General features: G+C 40.4%; 1 protein-coding gene across 1 annotated transcript; it reads right to left on the bottom strand.

The window, feature by feature from the left end:
• Positions 1-702: 702 nt before the first annotated feature.
• TAF5 (TATA-box binding protein associated factor 5) lies at positions 703-13,484 on the bottom strand. The gene is made up of 11 exons (XM_025880823.2): positions 12,899-13,484; positions 10,902-11,139; positions 7,295-7,610; positions 6,355-6,518; positions 6,113-6,248; positions 5,182-5,302; positions 4,243-4,372; positions 2,331-2,495; positions 1,532-1,709; positions 1,182-1,359; positions 703-934 (listed from the first exon to the last, which is right to left on the bottom strand). Exons 1-11 carry the CDS (start codon positions 13,458-13,460, stop codon positions 717-719), a joined length of 2,406 nt encoding a protein of 801 aa, XP_025736608.1. The 5' UTR covers positions 13,461-13,484; the 3' UTR covers positions 703-716.
• Between the last annotated feature and the right edge of the window lie 8,808 nt (positions 13,485-22,292).

Raw genomic sequence — 22,292 nt, forward strand, 5'->3', positions numbered from 1 at the left:
AGCAAGGCTCAGTACTGGAGGTAAGCAACTGAAATGTCTGTCTGACTTCAAGTGTACTAGGTTGTATGTAGCTATTTTAGCTGAAGTAGAACATGGAAGCTAAATTTTCTTCACCTGGCTTATAGAGTGTTGGGTGCACTCAGAATCCAACAGGTATAAATTCAGATGTCAGTGGATGGTTGTACTTCATCTAGTTCTTAGAAAGAAATTGTAGTTCACCCTACCCAGTAACATTCCACTAGTCATGGGCCAAGCAAAAATGTTAGTGGATCATTTAACATAGTACTTGAGTGCTATACAGTAACCACATTTTTACAGCAGAAACACATGCTCATAGAATTCTTCAGCTAAAATTCAAGATGGTATTATATTACTCGATTTGAATCTTGAAGCAGGATGGATTGAGTCAATTGATTTTTTTTTCTAAACATAATAAATTAAAATAGCATTTGAACAGAAAATGCATAGTTTCCACACAATCCAGAGCACCATAAATGTCCCTCCACGAACATAATACCTCTTATTCAACTAACGGAAATTAGTTAAATGTGGTTGCTATAGAAACGTGGAACTGTCCTGTTCAGATTTTCCAAGCAGCATCCTTCCAGATCCATATAGACAAAACATTCTTTGTAGCTTAAATATTAATCACTGAGGTATTTGCTTTTAGTCTCCCTTTTTCAAACAGTAGCTTCCAAAAGGTCTTTAATACCGGTTTATTGCGGACTATAAGCTCCTGCAGCTAGAACCAAGTTTCTTCGCGTAAAATGGAGGTGTACAACTGGCGTTGATTTGGTCATATATGTTCCCAACAATAACTCCTGTGAATTCTCAGGTAAATTTATATGCCCAGTGGCTGTAGTAAAATCATCAGTCTCTAAATCTTCAAATGCTTTGACAGCATCCCACAACCGGACTGTATTATCCATTGAACCTAAGGGGAAGTCAAAGGAAACCATTTAGTAGCATCTACCATATTTAGATTCTGACCTCTTGTCAGATCTATTTCATATATTAACTTTCTCGTGAAAAAATCAAGCAGTTTAACCTGAGAAGGCAACACACGTTGGGATACTCTGGAATCATGGCTAAGAGAAGCAAAACCTAACACAGTCAACACTAAATGTTTCATTTTAACGTATCATTTACCCTTTATCACAAAGCCATTTCTAGTCATTTACCTGATGCCAAAATTTCACCATCTCTACTAAACCTAAGTGAACAGACTGTATCAGTGTGGCCTTTTAATTCTCCAACCATCAAACCATGTCCAATATCCCAAAGGAGTACTCTGCCATCCGTTGCTCCTGTAGCCAGGAATCTCCCATTGGGAGAAAATGTCAAGGAATGAATTGGTCCCTAGAAAAGAAGTCCATGGAAAGAAAAGTGGATTAAAAATATCTAATAAAGAAAGCTAGAATTTTAAAGCTTAGTGGAATGAATCATTTCTTTTAAAATGTGTTACTGGTTAATTTTTAAAATATTTTTATCTCAAAAGCAACCTTGTGTGCCATAATAAGGTATAAAATACCTTGTGTCCAGTGAATATTCTTACACAGTTCCCATTCAGGACATCCCAGAGCCGCACAGTTCTGTCTGCAGAGCCCGTAGCAACATAATTAGAATTTGGATGGAATCTGGTACAATTCACATCAGCAAGATGGCCAGCAAATATCCTTAAAGGCTGATAGTGGTCTGTAGCCCAGAGCCTTTTAAAAAAGGCAATGAAAACAAACAATGTAATAGTTAACCGCCAAAATTCTAAAATAAATACAGAAACACCCATGTGAAGTTAGCTCCAAACAGGTCCCCCCTTCACTGGCTACCTGAGGGAAAGAAAATGGAATGATTGAGACAAAGTAACATTCTTAAGGAAAACTAAGTTAATCTAGTACAAGTTTTTTTAATTCTCTAGTTCTGTGTGCCCGCCTTTCCTACCCCAATTCCTAGTCTAACCCACAGAAAAGTATTTTTCGCTAGTTTTGGCCACCACAAAATTGGTTTCTAACCTGAGTTACCTCATCCTGAACTTTTAAGGAGATCACAGGAAAACACCAGCAGTGCTTAATAGTGGTAGTGAAAATCTAGCTGGTGGGAGGGGCTGGGAGCATGTTAAATAACTTGAGGGAGTAGTAAAAGGAGGACTCTTGATATGGACATAATTGCAGACATAGTAATACTCCCCAAATTCATTTACAAATACAGAGCTATAAATGCTGACGTTCTCAAAAAGTTGATCCCAAATAAGAGAAGTGAAATGAGTTTGGCTGGAGCTTGTAATTCCCCAAAAAGAAACCATTCTGCCAGTCGTTAGATCACAATGTTCTTACCGAGCTACTCGATCGTGGCCCCCTGACACAAAATAATATCCATATGGAGAAAACTGGGTGTCCCATACTGGGTAGTTGTGTCCTTTATATCCGACCAAGCAAGTAAATGTTTGAAGACTCCACAATCTAACAGTTCCATCCTCTGAAGAGGAAAGCAAGTAGTTCCTGAGAGAAGAGAATGCCATATATTTGATTCCCAGAATAACTTAGTTACCTGTCCGGTTTCTGTGTACATTTGAGTATGATAAATATAGCAAACTTGACATGCTACATCTTTTATGTTATACGTGGAATTCACAGTAGGCAACAGAAGTTGAAAGTACTAACCAAACTAATGTTAGCTCTAACACTCTACATCTACTGAACACCTACTAAATGAGGTTAGTTTTTGTTTTTTGTTTTTTTTTTTTAAGATTTTATCTATTAGAGCGCGCACAAGCAGGGGGAGAGGTAGGCAGAGGCAGGGGGAGAGGAAGAAGCAGGCTCCATCCCAGGACCTTGGGATCATGATCTGAGCTGAAGGCAGACACTCAACCAACTGAGCCACCTAGGCACACCAAGGTTAGATATTTTTAAAAGTATATTGGAAAAATCACACTTTTTATAAAAAATTATACCAAAGGGTACCAACAAAAAGTTGTCAAAAAGGTCAACTGAGAAAAACTAAGAAATGTGATGTATCACTTAAAACTCAACAATTTTTTACTTTAAAATGGAGATGGCTCTTTTCCTCTCTGACTTGCACAAGCATTTTTTTTTAAGATTTTTTATTTATTTATTTGACAGAGAGAGACACAGCGAAAGAGGGAACACAAGCAGGGGGAGTGGGAGAGGGAGAAGCAGGCTTCCCGCGGAGCAGAGAGCCCAATGTGGGGCTCGATCCCAGGACCCTGGGATCATGACCTGAGCCAAAGGTAGATGCCCAACGACTGAGCCACCCAGGTGCCCCTTGCATAAGCATTTAAAAGGAAATGTCTTTTTTTTTTTAAAGATTTTATTTATTTGAGACAGAGAGAGAGAGCACGAGAGGGAAGAGGGTCAGAGGGAGAAGCAGACTCCCTGCTGAGCAGGGAGCCCGATGTGGGACTCGATCCCGGGACTCCAGGATCATGACCTGAGCCAAAGGCAGTCACTTAACCAACTGAGCCACCCAGGCGCCCAGGAAATGTCTTTTTGACCAAAAAAAACCCACTATAGACATGTAAGTAATATTTTACCTTTTTCAGGGATAAGCACAAAAGCTGAACCACTCACACTATTACGGTTTTCATTGAAATTAGAGGTTTCCCTCAAGTAAAAATGTATCATCTGGCTAAACCTTTCACTCTCAAGATTTCAGAAAGATGAAAATGTTAATGGATTGAAAGCTATTACCCACATAAGATACAAATGGTTATTATGAATATAAAATTCCCTCCAATTTCTACAGAATGTTAAGAGATCACGAAAAATAAGCAAATACCTATTTGTGGGTTTCAAATTCCCTTTTCAGTATCCTCTTAATTCTTTTGATTACACAAAATCTTCAGTTGACAGCTAACATGCCTTTAATATCAGCAATCTGTTCTGAATTTGGAGATGATGGAATACAGCAGTAGCCCCAAACCCAAGGCAGGAACCCAAAGAAGCAATTCAGCCCCTATCAGGGTTATACAAAAACTAAAGCTAATTTTTAAAACCAACAAACCCTGAAGCTGTGCATCTTGATTCTATAAATTTGGGTATATATTAAGTTGCTATCTTGTACACCAGTACCCCAACATGAATTAGCAGATGGCAAGATTCTAAAAGATAATGCATAAGAGGCATCCATGAGATTTTTCTAACAATTTTTCCCAACATCTTTCCAGTAGTTAACTTATATATAATCTCAATATAATGCAGCAGTATTTAATTTTTCATTGAATGTTACCTATCCGGACTGAAGCTGGCTCCATAGACAGGCCCACTGTGACCATACAAAATCTTCAACTCACTTGCTGTTTTCTCATCCATTATTCTTTCTAAGACATCATCTGATTCTTTGTCTATGAGGCTAAGATCTAAAATGGTCCAAAAATATTGATTTTTTAAAATAAATTCATTTTTTAAAAAAAAGTACATTCATTAGAATATTTCAAGGCAATCACATCATGGCTCAGAAGAAGAACTACCATGTGAACAGTCCTACATAGCAGTCTACGGCCATACCACCCTGAATGTGCCCAATCTCGTCTGAACAGCCCTACATACCACCCACAGTGCCGATGCCTCTAACCATCCCAGTCTACAGAAGAGGAAACTGAGGTTCAGAATAATTAACAATTTGCCAGAGTGCACATAGCTGCTCAGTGTCAGAACTATGATTAAAACTCAAAGCAACTCACTATATCATGTTTTACACAAATGAAAACTATGGAAATACTAAAAATTTTTTGAAAATACATTAGCTTGTTTAAATAACACATTTAGCAAGAAACTTTCTTTAAAGTGAAATCCTAAAATTAGTTCTTTTTAAGCCATTTTTAGAGCTAAAACAATGTACTCTCCCACTATTTACTTTAAAGCCATTTTTAAAAATTCACAGGCAAACAGTCATAAAATTAGATTTTTAACCTTACGGAGTTTTCTAACCCAATCCCCTCATTCTACAGATGAGAAAACTGAGGCCCAGAAAAGTTAAACCAGTATAGCGCCCCAGTCTCCTGACTGCCACTTCAATGCACTTCTCGCTTGGGAATGTTAGCATTTTGAGTTAAAGTAAAATCAAGTGAAATTCTGCTGAGATCACAGTGTCTTATGTATACTCCATGGAATCCAGATCGATGTAAACCAAGGGCGAGTTCACATCTTAACAGGTCATCTCAGTTACCTGCTGCTTGTTTAACACTACGAAGCTTTTTGGGTGTCACAGACCACACTCTAACAGTTGAATCTGCAAAACCTCCAGCAATCAAACTAGAATCATCAGTGACATCCACTGCAGTGAGGCCCTGCCAATAAAAAAATAAGAACTTTGTACTACACAATACGGTCTTGGGGGGGAAATTACATCTTAGAAACTATAATGATAACTCTTTTCCTCATAGAAAAGATTTCATTTTCCTATGAAATCCACTGTTTGAAAGTATTTTTTTTAAAGATTTTATTTATTTATTTGAGAGAGAGAGAGCACATGAGAGGGGGGAGGGTCCGAGGGAGAAGCAGACTCCCCGCTGAGCAGGGAGGCCGATGCAGGACTCAATCCCAGGACTCCAGGGTCATGACCCAAGCTGAAGGCAGTTGCTTAACCAACTGAGCCACCCAGATGCCCCGAAAGTATTTACTTTGAGAACACCATTCACCCCTTTTGCCCTCCAAATTTAAAGCACACGATATGAAGAGAATGTTAATCATTTTTGTGCTTTAGTAAATATATCCTCAGCAGCTTATTACAATCTATAAAGACATATAGAATCCTTAATAAAAGGTATTAAGTTCATATAAGTACTTAAGCCAAGTTCAATAGAGATAAACTACAGTTTCCTCCTCCTCAAAGGCTACCAGAATTCTGATCAGTAAAACAAGGGACACACATAAGCAACATTCTGGCACCTGCAAGTTGCTAAAGGTCTTTTCAACACTGCCTTCTATCTATTCCAAATTCCAATTATCCTTTCCTAACTTCTGTCTTCAAGCTATATTTACATCAAGAGTTTAAAAAAGAAAACTCCATCTTAGTTAACACATCTAAGTTTCTTTTAGTGTTAAGTCACCATTTTACATGACTCTCCAGGCAGAAATTGCACAATTATCTTACCAACCTGGTAAGCATTGAGGAATGTATAGAAACAAATGGAGGGTAAACAGTCTGGCCCAAGGCGTACTCGTTTGGTGGTTTCTTTCATATTCATTATCTTATCCAACTTATCTGAATCTTTCAACTCTGGAAGAGGGATTCTGTGAAAGAAAAACAGACTGAAAATCAGTCTATTAAGAAACTGAATTCTCTATAATAATAGTTCATCCTAAACCTCCACACATGTTCCTGAAGTTTTTTCCTCACCTGTTTTGAGGTGGAGCGTTGGGATCTTGTTTTTTGCTTTTGGATCCAATGCTATCTTTTTTAGGCTTCTTCTTTTTAGGTTTTCCTTCTTCATTTTCTCCTTCTTCATCTTCATCATCCAAAGGCACCTCAATTTCTGGCTCTTTTAATAAACCAAAAAATACCTACAAGTCAAAAGAGTCAACAATTTCAAAATTAATATTTCATTCATCAATACATCCTTTTCATATCTTGATAGGATGACTCACAATTACAATATAGTAATTTATACCCTGAAGCAGATTCTGTACTTGTCTACCCAATAGCCAATCTCCCCTTCTTCCTTACTAACAGAACCCTGATTTTGCTGGAGCAGCAATATGCTCAGTTAAATCATTTCTATTCCCAGACTCCCTTGCAGCTGGGACTAGCCATATAATGTCATTCTGGCCAACAGATGTACACACAAATATACTGGGTAGGGTTTTAGGAAAAAAATACTGTTTTCCTGATAAGAAAGAGATTTAGCAGGGATATGCCTTTTGTCCTCCCCCTTCTGCCTTCCTGGAATGCAGGTGCAATGCTGGAGCTACAACAGCCATTTGGGAGCACAGAGAAGAAAGCCACATTCTAAAGATGATGGAGGAGAAACTAGAAGGAGCCAGGCCCCTTGATGGCATTGTGGAGCCCTTATGCCAGAGCAAGAGGGCTTTCCTTTGCAATTCATTATATATGTATGCAAAATCCCTTATCTGTTTCAGTCACTGTAGTCAGGGTTCTGTTAAATGCAACCATTCCCAAATTCTCACTAATTTACACATCATCCTTAGAACATGAAACTTAGTATATAGGGTACAGTTATTCCCAAACTAGCTATAAGAAAAATGTGTAAATTATGTAGATGGAAATGCTACAGTTTTTCATAATCTGCATTATATAGTTCTTAGGTTTATTCCCATACCTTTGATTTGTTTGCCTCTCGTTTAGCCTCTCCTGCCAAACTTCCCACCATCGCATCTATCTGTTGCTTACTACGCGGCATCCCATCAAAGATGTCAATGTAGAGGTGCTCCTGAACTATGTTCCATATCTGATTGTTCTGTTTCTCCTGAAGATGCCTCTTCAAGAGTTGGTACGAGTCACGGGAAATACGCAGAACAAATTTACTTGTTCGAAAATCCAACATGGTCTCATTCCCTTTCATGTGTTCCTTTTTGGTAAGACTAGATAATACTCGTAGGTCATCCTGGTAATAACATTCCTGATCTCCATGGAACCTGTTTCAGTGATTTTAAAAAGTCATTTTTCAATGTAATCATTAAGGGATCTGCTCTCCCCCATATATTTATAAACATCCCAGAATATTTTCAACGTAGCAGTCTGAATAATCCTGGACTAAGCTACAGGATCAGAAGTAATTCATTTCAAAATGATTACAATTCAGTTTCTGAATTCATCCTGAAATTTAAAAATTTAATTCTCTAATGAAATGTATCATTAACATTTTAAGAGAATTTGAAATAAATACCATAAGTGAATGAAAGATATCCACCACTGGTAGACATTTGAATTAGAATTTCTGCTTTACTAAATTTTATGTTCTCTCAAAACCCACTTTTAAAAACTTTTTATTATGGAAAGTTTCAAACATATACAAAAGTAGAAACTAGTATAATTAACTCAATGAACCTATCACCCAGCCTCTTAACAATAATCAATACATGGCATTCTCATAAAACCCACCATTTTCAATGACTTCTTATATTCTTAATACCAGACATATTTATTAAACATCAGTAAAATAATATGACTAAAGGACAAACAAATGTTGATACCAAAGAATGAACACTTGCATTTACTCACCATTACCAAAGGTAATTTAAGTAAAGCTTTCAGCCTTGGTGACAATTAGTAAATTTAAATGTACTTTTGTTTCTATAAATCTTAATTTTCCTGATAAAGTAAAATTAAAGATCATATATTTGGCACTCACTAAGAGCAGCAAACAATGCAAAAACATTTAGAGAACAATGACTAAACATAAGATACTAGGCTCTAGCTCTGATACACAGCCAATAGATGCCTAAACTGTTACCCGTGTTACCCTTTTATGACTCATCAAGATTTGTTTCTGTCTAAGATTTCAGTGAAATTAGAAATCTCAGCATCCTGGTGTTCACATCAGTCACTGCCCATAACCTCATCTGAGCATGGTGTCTGGGCAAGGGCTGAGATTGCCCATAACAAGGAGACAGAGTCCCCCAGGATATTCTAGCTTCCTATGTGAAGAGATGGCTATCCCATGAGACTGGGAGAGAAAGAGATTTTTTGATGACAATACTATAAGAAAAATTAGGTTAGAGTAGAAGTTCTGTCATCATCAGCCTTTGTTAATTTTTTCAAAAATGCTGAGCTACAGAACATTTGCTTTATAGACCTTCTATTAGATATCATACAATAATGAATGGATATAATGGCATAGAAGCTAAGTGTCCCGAGTTCTATTATTCCTGTATTACCACTACTTGTGTTACCTGACAAATGCCAGCTTTTGGGTCTATTGCTTGTACTAAAATGCTCTCATTCAAACTGTTAAGTACCGCCTCCTTTTTAACTCTCCTTTCTTTGGCTTCTATAACTCAATACCCTCCTGATTTTCTTCCTACTTCTCTGACCTCTCCTTACATACCTCTTCTACTTGGCCATCTCTTCTACTCTTTTTCTATCTCTTCTACTCCAAATGTTGGCGTTCCTCAAGGCCCAGGTCTAGCCCTCTCATTGACTTATTTCATAACCCCCACCCCCACCCCAGACAATCTCATCCATATCCATCAATATTACACACAACTCCAATTTATGGCTCCAGTCCCTACATCTCCTCAGAGCTCCAGAGCCTTATATATCATTCATCTATCAACTTGGTATCTCTTAAATGAGTCAAAGGCATATTCAAATCCGAAGTCAGGATTACTCCACAACCTGACAAACCAGGTCCTCTTTCAGGATTTTCTATCTTAGTGAAAGGCACTCCCCCATCCCGATGGGGGAGCCAGAAACCTAGGGGTTATCAATAATACCTTCATCTCCCTCACTTCCATATCCAATCCATCACCAACTGCCTCACCAATATGTCTACTTACCTTCACAAACACTACTGTACCCTAGTCTAGTGTTTCTCAACAGAACATTTTGGGGCAGAACAATTCTTTGCTAAGTGGCACTACCCACACATATTAGAACACTTGGCATCCCTAAGCCACCTGCTCTTCCCCACCCTAGTCATTATGACAACCAAAACACCTCCACGCATTTTCAAATAGCCAAGGGGAAGCAGGAATAATATTACCCCCAGTTGAGAACCACTACAATAACCTCCCAAACTGGTCACTCTAAAGTCACTCTGTTCCCCCTCACCACCATCTATTTTCCCAACTGCATAAAGGTCCTTTCAAAATGCAAATCGGGACGCCTGGCTGGCTCAGGTGGTAGAGCGTGCAACTCTTGATCTCGGGGTTGTGAGTTCCAGTCCCACGCTGAGTGGAAGAGATCACTTTAAAAAAAATTTTTTTAATGCAAATCTAATAAGGACATGGTCCTTCAATGGCTTCTGTAGCAGAGACACCTCATTGTCCCCAAACATCCATTTGTTCTTTCTTCCTTCACAACAGACTATCTGAATATTAGCTGAGCACATAAACACCTAGGCAAAGGCCACACTTCCTACCTCCCTTGTAGGTAATTGTAGCTGTTGCCTAACGACATAAAAAAAGGAAGAGGTATGTGCAACTTCGAGGAAGGATGTATGCCCTCCCAGCTGACTATAACACTGATGTGACTGCACAGAGCCAAAGAGCCATCTCATGCCATAGGACGAAGCTGCATGACAAGGATGGAAGAGCATCAAGATGGAGAGAGCCTAGGTCCCTGGTAATCAAAGACTCTATACCAGTCCTGGACTGCCTAACCTTTATGAGAGAGAAATAAACTTTTATCATATTTAAGCCTCTATTGTTTGGGTTTTCAGTCACTCTCAGTCTAATTTAATCCTAACACAGCTTCCTACTGCTCTTAGGATAAAAACAAAAAATAAACTTTTATTTATGCCATTATTATTGGAGTTTTCAGGGAATCTCAGCCAAATCTAATACTACCCAATACAACCCACTACTGGTCTCATGATAAACAAAGACCCTCAACATGACCCAAGAACCTGACTGTTCCAGCCCAGCTTCGACCCTGTACTCTACTCCAGCCACAGTGGCCTTCTTTCATCTCTGTACCTACCATGATCCCTCCCACCAGAGGTGTCACACATGCTTTTCCCTCTTCTCTTCATCTGGTTACCTCCTACCCAACCTTCTGATCTTACCTCAAGCATCACTTCCTCTGGGAGGCTTCCCTGACTTCTCCAACTAGATCAAACTCCCTCTTTTTAGGTTCTCCTAGCACCAGGTACCTCTCCTTCATGAAATACTTTTTCAGTTACAATCTTACATTTGTGTGGTTACAAATGTGTATATACATTATATATATGTGCTATATATATAATATATATAAAATTCACATACTTCTCAAAAAATGATTTTGCTTCATTCTCATGTTGATTGTAGACTAGTTCCAAATACATGTGTACAAACAGAGGATAAAAGAGTTGGGATAACTCTGCCCGATGGCAGTCCAAGGAACATTCAATGAAGTGTTTCAGTCCACTATAGTATTCTTCATACATTGTGGGGTCCCCTTGTTGGTTGTAGGCTGACAGCACAGCACTGACATCCGGCTGGTCTTCTACAGCTACACTTCCAACTGTTTAAAAAATGAAGAACAACCTTCAAAAAATGACTGATACATACCAAGTGACTAAGGCTGCTTTGCTAAGGTCCAGAGGTAAACTGCTTCTCAGATGTTTGTCCCGCTCCTCTCAAAGTCTCTTCCCCAACACAATCATACAATCTTTCAATGGGATTTTCATTTTGTTTCAGTCACCTATCCCAAACTCCTTCAGCTTGTCCATATCTTAAAATAAAATTTTCAAATCAGTAACAAAAAGGTTCATTATTTTTCCCGCAGCTACCTCAAAGACAAAATTCATAAAACGGGATATGTGCAAATCAAACAACTATATTAATCTTCTGTCAAGGCTCAATGTAAATGGCACCCACCACCACCAAGCCAAGCGCTGAAGTAAGATTCCCAGCTCTCTGAGCTACCTAAATATTTTGCAACTTTCCTATAACACATCCTATCCTGTAGGATATGTGTACATCTATCTCACTCCTTATAAAATGCAAGCATTTTAAGGGTGGGAAGGCCGAGCCTTATTTGTTTCCAAAAGATAACTCAATTTATATGCTTAAAATAATTTCCAAAAACATCATTCCAAAGCAGAAAACATGAGTATTTATTTGTAATATTGCAATACCAAACAATGATAACCCGTCAATCTAATCAGTTTGATTGTTGGAAAATTTTAAGTTGCAATTATAATACTGCTGTGCTCTTCACTGCACAAATGTTTTAAGTTATTTCGGTTACTCTCATGGCCTCTTTTCCTTCTTACTGGTTTCTGAGTTATGATAAGTCAAGTTTCCGAAGAGAGGAGAGATTACAGAAAAATAACCAACATAATTCATCCATCTTATAGTTCATTCACAAAGTTCAGCATTCAGAAAAGATTCCTCTCAGTCATATTTTTGCACATTTCTATTTGTGGGATACAATGCTACATATTCATACTTCACTTCTGGCAATGCTGCAAAGATTAGGTCTCATAAATACAGATTAATTTGGCTAGAGGCTCTGCACTAGACAATTTAATTCAATAAACGTTTATTATCAGCTCAGGATCACCTTTGAGACCTCATATTGTGTATGAATTTTACTGCATGGACTTTGCAATTACAGTTGCTAGGAAAAGGCTGGGGAAGGAGGTCTCAGGTGTTAAGTGTTAGGTGCTAGGCATAAATTTATCAGTACCAGGCATTTTATATATATTATATCTGAGCCTCACAATAATCCATTTAATAGAGGGGGGGAACTCTTGCTCTCAGGAAGAATTAGCATCACACAAGTAAAACCAACAGAGACAGAGTCTGAACCCAGGTCTGTCCCAAAGTCTATTCCTAAATGAATGATTCTCAACCTTTGCCATACGTCAATACCACTTGGAAGCATATATTCAAAAATGGAGATTCCTAGACTCCACCTCTACATGATCTGATTCACTAAGTCTGAAGTAACAGACTGTATAAATATTGTTAATGTTAATGCAGACCTGCCAAGGCTCAAGAACCCAAGAAAGAAGAAAGGGACCAAAAGCCTGAAGGTCCCCGCCTCTCGGCGCCCACCCTCTGCTCAACAGCTCTCCTCAGCCTCTCACTGGAACTGACAGCTTGGAAGAGGGTTTGACTGCGCAGCCGGCGCACTAGAGAAAGGGGCGGGCATGTGGCCCTAGAGGCGGGCCCAGGAAATTCAAAACAAGCCCGCAGAGGTGCAGGCCTGCCAGCCTCTGCCTTCCCGGCTTGCTCCCCTTACTGCCCTGCCTCCCCGGGACTCCGCGGCTCACCTTTCCCCGGAGCCGCAGGACCTGTCGCTAAGCCCGAGACGGCGGCGGCCCCCGAAGCGCCGGTGCCCGGAGGGTCAGGGGCCGCGGGGCCGGGGGCCGAGGCTGTGACCCGGCTGAGAAGCGCGCTAGCCGCCTCTGTACCGGCGCCGTCCGCCTCTCCCGGAGCTCCGGTGCCCGCCACTGCCTCCTCCAGCAGCCGGGCCTCACGGCGCAGCGCCTCTTCGGCCTCGCGGAGGTTGCTCTGCCGCAGGAACTGCAGCACGGCCAGCAGAGTCTGTCGGTCGTGGGGAACGCCGGCCTCCGGAGCAGCGGCGGGCACCGGGGCCGCCCCCGCCGGAGCAACGGCGGAGACAGCCGCCGAGGGTTTGGGGGTCCCACCATCCCCGCCGGCCGACGACGACGCCGTCGCAACGTTCCCGCCGCCGCCGTTGGGGCCGTTGTTGGTAGTGCCGCCGCCACCCTCGCCAGCGCCGTCCCCCGCCTGCGGAGGTAGCAGCGTCGGCGGTCCCTCCGGCTCTAACTTGACCGCCACCTCCGTCTGCTCCTCCGCCAGCGCCGCCATCTTGCGGCTGAGCCACCTCGCGCCGTCAAGCGTGATTGCGTTTTCGCCACATGGAGGGCGGGGAGGAGCGTTTTACGACACCTTGGGAAGGCAATGTACGGCAGTAGGAGGGGCGAGAAAGGAGGAGAAAAAGAATAGGAGCAAGAGCAAGTTTCAAAAGTGAGTGACAGAAAGGCAGGAAGTGGGAGGTGGCGACCGCCTGTAACATTTGACTGTAATAATTGCCGTTCACTGAAGACCCGCTATTTTTAGGCACCGTGAGAGACATTTTACATGTTATGACCTCCTTTAATTCACCAGTCTTATAAGGCAGTATTATCCTCTCTTTACAGGTGGCTCAACCGAAACCCAAAGAGGTTAAACAACTTGCCAAAGTCACGCAAGAAGAAAGTGAAAGTGTCAAAATTCGAATCCAGGTCTCTAACTCAAAAGCATATCCCATAGCCAGGAGGCTTCTGAGATACTGGTAATGTTTTATATTTTCATCTGGGTGGTGGTGACTTTTTATTTTTTTGCAGTTTTTACCTTTGTAAAAATTAAGCTACACACTTAAGTTTTGTGAACTTTACAGTATGTATGTTATAATTCAATAAAAAGTTTTTAAATACCTAAATTTTGTCATTGTGAAATATGTACATTCTGTATTCGTGCAATGTTATCCTTTATTACAAATAAACTGCATTTTAATTGTATATTTTTATAAATAGTATGTGCCATTTTGGAATATGCTTCATAGGTTATAAAACCTTGCTGATATTTTATTTCATTTGAATCTCAAAATTCTGGGGATGGGTGCAGACAAGAAAAGTGAGCCTGGGGAGTTGGGAAGATCTAGCACAGTTATTCCTGTTGTTGGTTTTTAAGTCCTACTAGTTTCTTTCAAACTTGTTGAGTAGCTGAATGACCTGGATCAAGTTACTTAACTCAAGTTGCCCAATTTCTAAAATAGGATTAATAATAGTACCTACCTCACAGAGTTGTGTAAGGATTAAATGAGATAATGTGTATATGATACCTAACACATAATAAATAGCTGTTGGTTATTTTTCCTTCACCATAAAAGCTGTTCTGTAAATGTTTGCTAGAGTCCAGTTATGATGTTCAGGGTGATCTCAAGATGGGAATATGAAGCTAATCTAACTGGATATCTAAAGTAAGATTATGGGGGTGCCTGGGTGGCTCAGTGGTTAAGCATCTGCCTTCGGCTCAGGTGATGATCCCAGGGTGCTGGGATCAAGCCCCACATTGGGCTCCCTGCTCCATGGGAGGCCTGCTTCTCCCTCCCCCACTCCCCCCTGCTTGTGTTCCCTCTCTCACCATGTCTCTGTCAAATAAATAAATTTAAAAAATCTTAAAAAAACTTTTTTAAATAAATAAGATTATGGAAACCTGGTGGGAGTAGGGGGTAGTGGGAGATGACTAAGAACTGGTTAGCATTTTTTTTTTTTAGATTTTATTTTATTTTTTTAAGTAATCTCTACACCTAATGTGGGGACTCAACCCCAAGATCAAGAGTTGCATACTCCCATCAATTAAGCCAGCCAGGCGCCTTTGTTTGTTTGTTTCTTTCTTTCTTTTAAGAAGACTTGCTTAGCATTTACCCAGCACTGATCAATAGAGAGAGAACCTGAATCTCATGTGCACACTTATGAGGTGGGGAGAATTTGTCCTTTTCCTTAGGATCATTGAACTAATTTTTCTGATTCAGTATTTACTAAATAACTTGATAATTGGTAAAGAATTGAGCACTTAGATGAGAGAAGCCATGAATAACAAGCTCAGGCATGTTTATTATTCCCTGGAAGGTGGTTTTACGCCTTTACAAATAGTATATTAACATTCTGATGCATATATTAGTCTCAAGAATCAGATCCTAGGAACTGGGTTTACCTCTACAGCTGAAGCCCACATACTGGGACTCACAAAAGTACAGCCACCCCCTTTCCCTCTGTAGGGTCCACCTTTCACCTGCCTTTGTTTCTTAAGTTCCAAAATGTCTGGGTTGGTACCTCAGACAAGTAGAGTGGTTTTCCTGTTATACCACAGAAGAGATAAGTATACTGAGTAACTGCAAGGCCTACTTCTAATTTTTGTTTCTCTTTTCCCCTTCCTTTCTAATCCCTACTCCCATTCTCCTACTCTCTTCTTAGTGTGTTTTAGGAAGTCAGGTATCAATCTGTACCTTTTTCCTTTACAGGAGAGCTACTGTTTCTCTCTGGATGTTTCTCTTTCTCTTCAGTGTTCTTTCATTTTACTCTAATGTATCTAGGATTAGATTTTTCATGTCTATCCTGATTGGCCCTTTATGCACCCATTCAATCTGAGTTTGTTTTTTTTTTTAAATTCTGGGAACTTAGAAGCATTATATCTACAAATATTTTCTCCCTTCTCTTTTTCCCCTTCTTATATTCTTGGTTTTTTTAAAAAGATTTTTATTTATTTATTTGAGAGAGAGAGCGCGAGCAGGGGAGATGGGGAGAGGGAGAAGCAGACTCCCCGCTGAGCAGGGAGCTCAATGCAGGACTCAATCACAGGACCCTGGGATCATGACCTGAGCCGAACACAGATGCTTAACAGACTGAGCCAGGCAGGTACCCCTCTTCTTGTATTCTTGTAAACAGATATTGATACTTACACTTCTATCTTCTAGGTCTGCTTTCATATTTTCATGTTTATCCCTTCCTAATACCTTCTAGAAGGGTTCCTCTACTTGATTTTTCAGTGAAATCATTCATTCTCAGCCTAGATCCCTATTGTTATATAACCCATTTATTAAGTTATTTACTTCAACCATTATATTTTCCATAGTATTTTGAATTGGTTCTTCATGATTTATTATCCTGCTTCAACCCAGTTGGGAGATTTTGTCCCCCCTGGGGACATTTGGCAGTATCTGGAGACACTTTCGGTTTTTACATCTCAGGGTGGTGCTTCTGGAATCCTGGTAGAAGCCAGGGATGCTCCTAAACTTACCACAATGCACAGGACAGCCCCGTCCCACCACAGCATAGAACTGTCTGGCCCAAAATGTCAGTAGTGCCCAAATCAAGTACCCATGATATAACTAATATGAACTCTTTTCTTTTTAAGGATGTATATTTATTTAAATTATCTTTTCGTCTGATGCATTTAATCTGTTATCTCATCCCTCCTATAACTCATTACTTTTCTCTATGAATTTGTATTTCACTGAAGGTATCAGCTCCTTGGCTAATAGGTATATGCAGAGGGAGAGGCAGAAGCCCAGCATTGGGAAAACGTGAAGGATGCACCAAAAGGAGGAAAGTCTGTAGTGTCACTGTCTGGGCTCTATCACGCCCTGTTTGCCAACTCACATGTGCACACATGTGCACACACACATACCCTCAGGATTTTCACAGTTTTTACAGATCTGTCGATTTTGGTGCCATCTCAGGTTGGGTGTGATAGGGGAGCCAGCCACCAGTGTGAATTTACCATCTTGTTTGGTTCCTAAATTTAAACTCACACCAGGGGGATGAGGCTGAATGTTCCAACCCTCGAATCACATGGTTGGTTCCAGACCTCATCCTGAGACTATCCAGGTGTCCTCAGCCACCAATCATCTCATTAGCATACAAAAAGACCCTTATTACTTCAGAGATTCCATAGGTTTTGAGTCATATGCTAGAGGGAAGGGGCACAGAGACTAAATGTATATTTATTACTATGTCACAAACAGTTTCATTATGTCCTTTCCAATCGTGTGCCTTTTATTTCTTTTTCTTGTCTTATTGCATTAGCTAGGATTTGCAATATGGTGTTGAATATGAGTGGTGAGGTGAAAGTGGACATACTTCATTCCTTGTCTTAGGGAGAAAATACTTAGTTTTTTATTATTAAGTATGATGTTTGCTGTGGGATTTTTATAAATGCCCTTTATCAAATTAAGGACATTTCTGGGCAGTGGCATACCTTGTATCTCAGTTCTTAAAACCTATGGAACATTGATTAGGCTCAGATCATGTATATGCAGCTTGAGGATAAACCCAACTTTATGGGACCATTTTATTGATCTTAATCTCCCCAATACTTTCCTTTCTGGTCCTCTAGCTAGAAAAGGGAGTGGGCTTTAGTTTTCTCACTCTGTTGTGTACTCCCTGAAAATGCAACTGCTGTGGAACCAAGAAGCAAAAGGATATACAGTGAAAACAGTAGTGGGGATCCCCCCCTGCTCTTGGGATCAGAGTTCTCCCCTCAGAGTTTTAGATGCCTGCCTGGCCTCCACTACCATCCCCCCCTCCATTGCCACTATGGATGTGCCAAGGGACTGGTGTGAGAGAGAATGGAAAAACAACAAACGTTGGATTTCCATCACAGTTTATGACCTACAGAGGCCCCCTTTGCTGTTTCTCAAACCATGAGAGAGGATTTCTCTTGGAGTTCTCTCTGACCACACCTGGTACACAGTTTTGTGTTTCAGCTTGTGTTTGAGTCCAGGCCAGGAGATACCAGAGGGAAAACAAAATGGGAAATGCAGTGATGGGTCAGTTGTAGTTTTGAGTTCCAGTTGCCTTCCCCAACCTGCCTCTTGCCATTTGCATTCTAAAGTCTGTAGATAGCCGTTCCATGTATTCTGTCCAGAGTTTTTACCTGTATTGAGTGGGAAATACAGAGTGAAGCACTAATTATCTTGACCAGACCCAGTAATCTCAGCCACCTTAGTCGATATGTATTTTAGTTTATATTTTGTCTTATCATTAGAGAGCTTGAACATCTTTTCATATTTTGGAGCTGTTTTTATATTACTGTGGGGGACTAAGTTTTATCTTTTTCCTCTAATTTTTTTGAGTTTTTTATCTGTTTAGCATATTAGTTCTTTATCTGAGATATGTGTTGCAAATACTTTCTCCTGGTTTGGCCATTATCTTTTCATATTGTTTATATTTTGGGGGCTTGCAGAAGTGTTTTTTTTTTTTTAAGATTTATTCATATATTGAGTGAGAGAGAAAGAGCACGAGCAGGAGGGGCGGAAGGAGAGGAAGAGAGAATCTGAAGCCGACTCCATGCTCAGCATAGAGCCTGACATGGGTCTCCATCTCATGACCCTGAGATCACAACCTGAGCTGAAACAAGAGTAGGACACTTAACCAACTGTGCCACCCAGGTGCCCCCAGAAGTGTGTTTTATGAAGTCAGAGTTACCAACTATTTTATTGCATCTGGATTTGGAACCATAGAAAGATTTTCCTTTCACCTAAAGAGGAATTCACCCATGTTTTCCTCTGGAGCTTGTATAGTTTCCAATGAGCTCTCTAATTGGTTTGGGACTGAATCTTGTATATGAGGTGAGGTATGAATCTATTTTTTTTTCAAAAGTGTTTCAGAAATCCCACAACTGAATAAATAAAATCTTTAAGGGAAAAAAAATGGATGCCTGGGTGGCTCAGTCGGTTGAGCATCTGCCTTTGGCTCAGGTCATGATCCCAGGGTCCTGGGATCTGAGCCCCACGTTCGGGGGGGTCCTTGCTCAGCAGGGAGCCTCTTCTCCCTCTCCCTCTGCCTGCCACTCCCCCTGCTTGTGCTCTCTCTCTTTCTCTCTCTGACAAATAAATAAAATCTTTAATAAAAAAAAAAAAGGACAGACGGAAGGAAGGAAGGGAAGGAAGGGAAGGAAGGGAAGGGAAGGAAGGAAGGAAGGAAGGAAGGAAGGAAGGAAGGAAAATCCCACAACTGGAATGCCTGGCTGCCTCAGTTGTTAAGCATGTGACTCTTGATCTCGGGGTTGTGAGTTCGAGCCCCATGTTGGGGGGTGTAGAGATTACTTAAAATCTTTAAACAAAAATACCACAATCTTCTCAAGTTTGGCAATTCGCTAAAAGCATTCATAAGACTTAATTGCAGGCTATACTCAAGGCTAGAGTTGATTACAGCAAAGGATGCAGAGCAAAGGAGCAGGAAGATATACATTGGCGGAGTCCAGAGAGGCCAAACACAGGCTTTTACATCTTTCCCATCCAAGCCCACATAGACATGCTTTCTTTCTGCCGTCAAATTACAAAGACAAATGTGATATGCTTCTGCCCAAGGAATCTTTGAGTTTTGGGATCTAAGGCATTTGTGGGAAGGCTAGTCATATGAGAGGCCTATCCTACTGCACAACCAGCCCTGGCAACCCACATTCAGGACCCCAACAGTGAAATCAAATGCATGCAAATCATCAGTCTCAATGTTTGTGTAAAGTAATCTGACAAGCTGGGACAGCACAGTCCATTGCTTCAGGTGTACACAGCAAAATCATCAATCACTGACATACACGTACACAAAAATATTCTGAGGGCCATATTCCCAGAGGCTGACCAAGGGTCAGTCATGGTTCTAGGTTCCCATGAAGACAGGAGAGATTAAGCAACCAGACCTATTTTAACTCTTTCCTCATAAAATGACTAACCAATTTTCCTAAGCACCTTCATGAAAAAGTCTCACTTCGCCCCAGTGATTTGAGATGCCATTTTTTATCATATACTGAGGTTCTATATGGACTTGCATCTATTTCCAGATTTTCTATTCTATTCCAGGTTTATTTATTCATGTAGTAGTTAGTAATGCAATGTTTTCATTAGAAAGCGTTTATATTGTGCTTGATATTGTAGAGCTTGTCCATCCTTGTAGCTTTTCTAGTCTTTTCCTGACTATTCTGGCATGTTTATTTTTTCATATGAAGTTTAGCATCAACATGTCTATCTCCATGAAAGCTTGTTTCTACCTGACTTTTCTTTCTTTGATAATGTCTGTATCCCAACCTTTAACAAGTATCATTTTTTCTACAAAAATCATCCACATTACAGAAAGGATGACAAAGAAAAGCCACATTAAGCCCAATACTCTAACATAACATGGATATCCTTGTGTTTCTTTTTATACAATTGTAATTATATATAGAGAGATATATATTTCTATCATGTTATTACAGTCTTCATAACCATTGTTTTAATGACTGTATAGTATTTTAATGGAGACTGTCATTTTTCATGACTTATTTAATGAAGAATATTTAAGTTATGCCCCAGTCATACCATAAACAATGCTAAATTCTACTTTTTCATTTATTTATTTCCTTAGGTAGAGATTCCCAGAGTAGGATTGCCAAAAGGTAAAAGGTATAAACATTTTTCAATCTCTTGATATATGTTAATAAGTTGCTTTGTTTAAAGTTGTACTAATTAAACTGTCACCAGCAATAAGAGGACTTATTTTCATAGCATCCTTATGTTTCATTGTTTACCATGGCTTAAAATAAAATAATAACCACAAGTGTGACCAAAATGTAAATGTTTATACCTTCTGACTCACCAGTTCCACTGCTAGAATTATGGAAATAATCATCTGGTGTGTATATGCAAAGATGTCCACTATAGAATATGGCAGTGTGATACCAGGCCTTTTTTTTTTTAAGATTTATTTATTTATTTGAGAGAGGGCGCACAGGGGGAGGGAAGGGAAGAGGGAGAGAGAGAATCTCAAGCAGATCTCATGCTGAGAGTAGAGCCTGATATGGGGCTCCATCCCAAGACCCTGAGATCATGACCTGAGCCAAACTCAAGAGTCAGATGCTCAACTGACTGAGCCACCTAGGCACCCCTCTACATTTCCTCTTGATGATTCTCCAGCATCTTTTTTTTTTTTTAAGATTTTATTTATTTATTTGACAGAGAGAGAGAGACACACAGTGAGAGAGGGAACACAAGCAGGGGGAGTGGAAGAGGGAGAAGCAGGCTTCCCGCCGAGCAGAGAGCCCGATGCAGGGCTCGATCCCAGGACCCTGGGATCATGACCTGAGCCAAAGGCAGACGCTTAATGACTGAGCCACCCAGGCGCCCCAATTCTCCAGCATCTTAAACACAATACATCCAAAGTGAACTCACACTGGTTCCTTCCCTGTCTCAGTAATTAGTAATGCCATCATCCTCATTTCTTAAGCCAGAAACCAAGGTCTCATTAGCTCATGTTCAGTCTGTTCCAAGTCCTAGTTTAAAACAGCCCTCTATTCTGACAACCTGTCTCCTTCTTCACTGCCATCATCCTAGACCAAACTATGAGCATCAGTCATCTGGATTATTTAGGCTCCTAAAGGGTCTCCTTTTTTTTTTTTAAGATTTTATTTATTTAATTTAGAGAGAGAGAATGAGAGATAGAGAGCACGAGAGGGAGGAGGGTCAGAAGGAGAAGCAGACTCCCCGCCAAGCAGGGAGCCCGATGCAGGACTCGATCCCGGGACTCCAGGATCATGACCCGAGCCGAAGGCAGTTGCTTAACCAACTGAGCCACCCAGGCGCCCTCCTAAAGGGTCTCCTTACTTCTTTTCTTACCCCATGTACTCGTTTCCTGAAGCTGCTGTAACAAATTATCACAAAATTGGTGGCTTTAAACAACAGAAATGTATTCTCTTACAGTTCTAGAAGCCAGAAATCTGAAATCAAGTTGTCAGAAGGGCAGCGTTCCCTCTCAAGGCTCTAGGGAGTGAATGCAATCCTTGTGTCTTCTACCTTCTGGTGGTTGCTGGCATTCTTTGGTGTGCCTTGGCTTGTGACCACACCAATCCACTCTCTATCTTCATACCACCTTCTTTGTGTGTCTTTGTCTTTTTCTTTTATATATATTTTTTTATTTTAAAGATTTTATTTATTTTAGAAAGAAAGACTGCATGAGCAGTAGGGGCAGAAGGAGAGGAAGAGAAAATCTCAAGCAGACTCCACACTGAGTGTGGAGTCTGACACAGAGCTCAATCCCAAGATCCTGCGATCATGACCTGAGCTGAAACCATGAGTCAGACACTTAACTAACTGCACTAGCCAGGCACCCTACCCTCTGCCTT

This window comes from Callorhinus ursinus, unplaced genomic scaffold (genome assembly GCF_003265705.2).
Source record: "Callorhinus ursinus isolate GAN/ISIS: 27379988/994484 unplaced genomic scaffold, GSC_fseal_2.0 scaffold20, whole genome shotgun sequence".
NCBI lineage: Eukaryota > Metazoa > Chordata > Mammalia > Carnivora > Otariidae > Callorhinus > Callorhinus ursinus.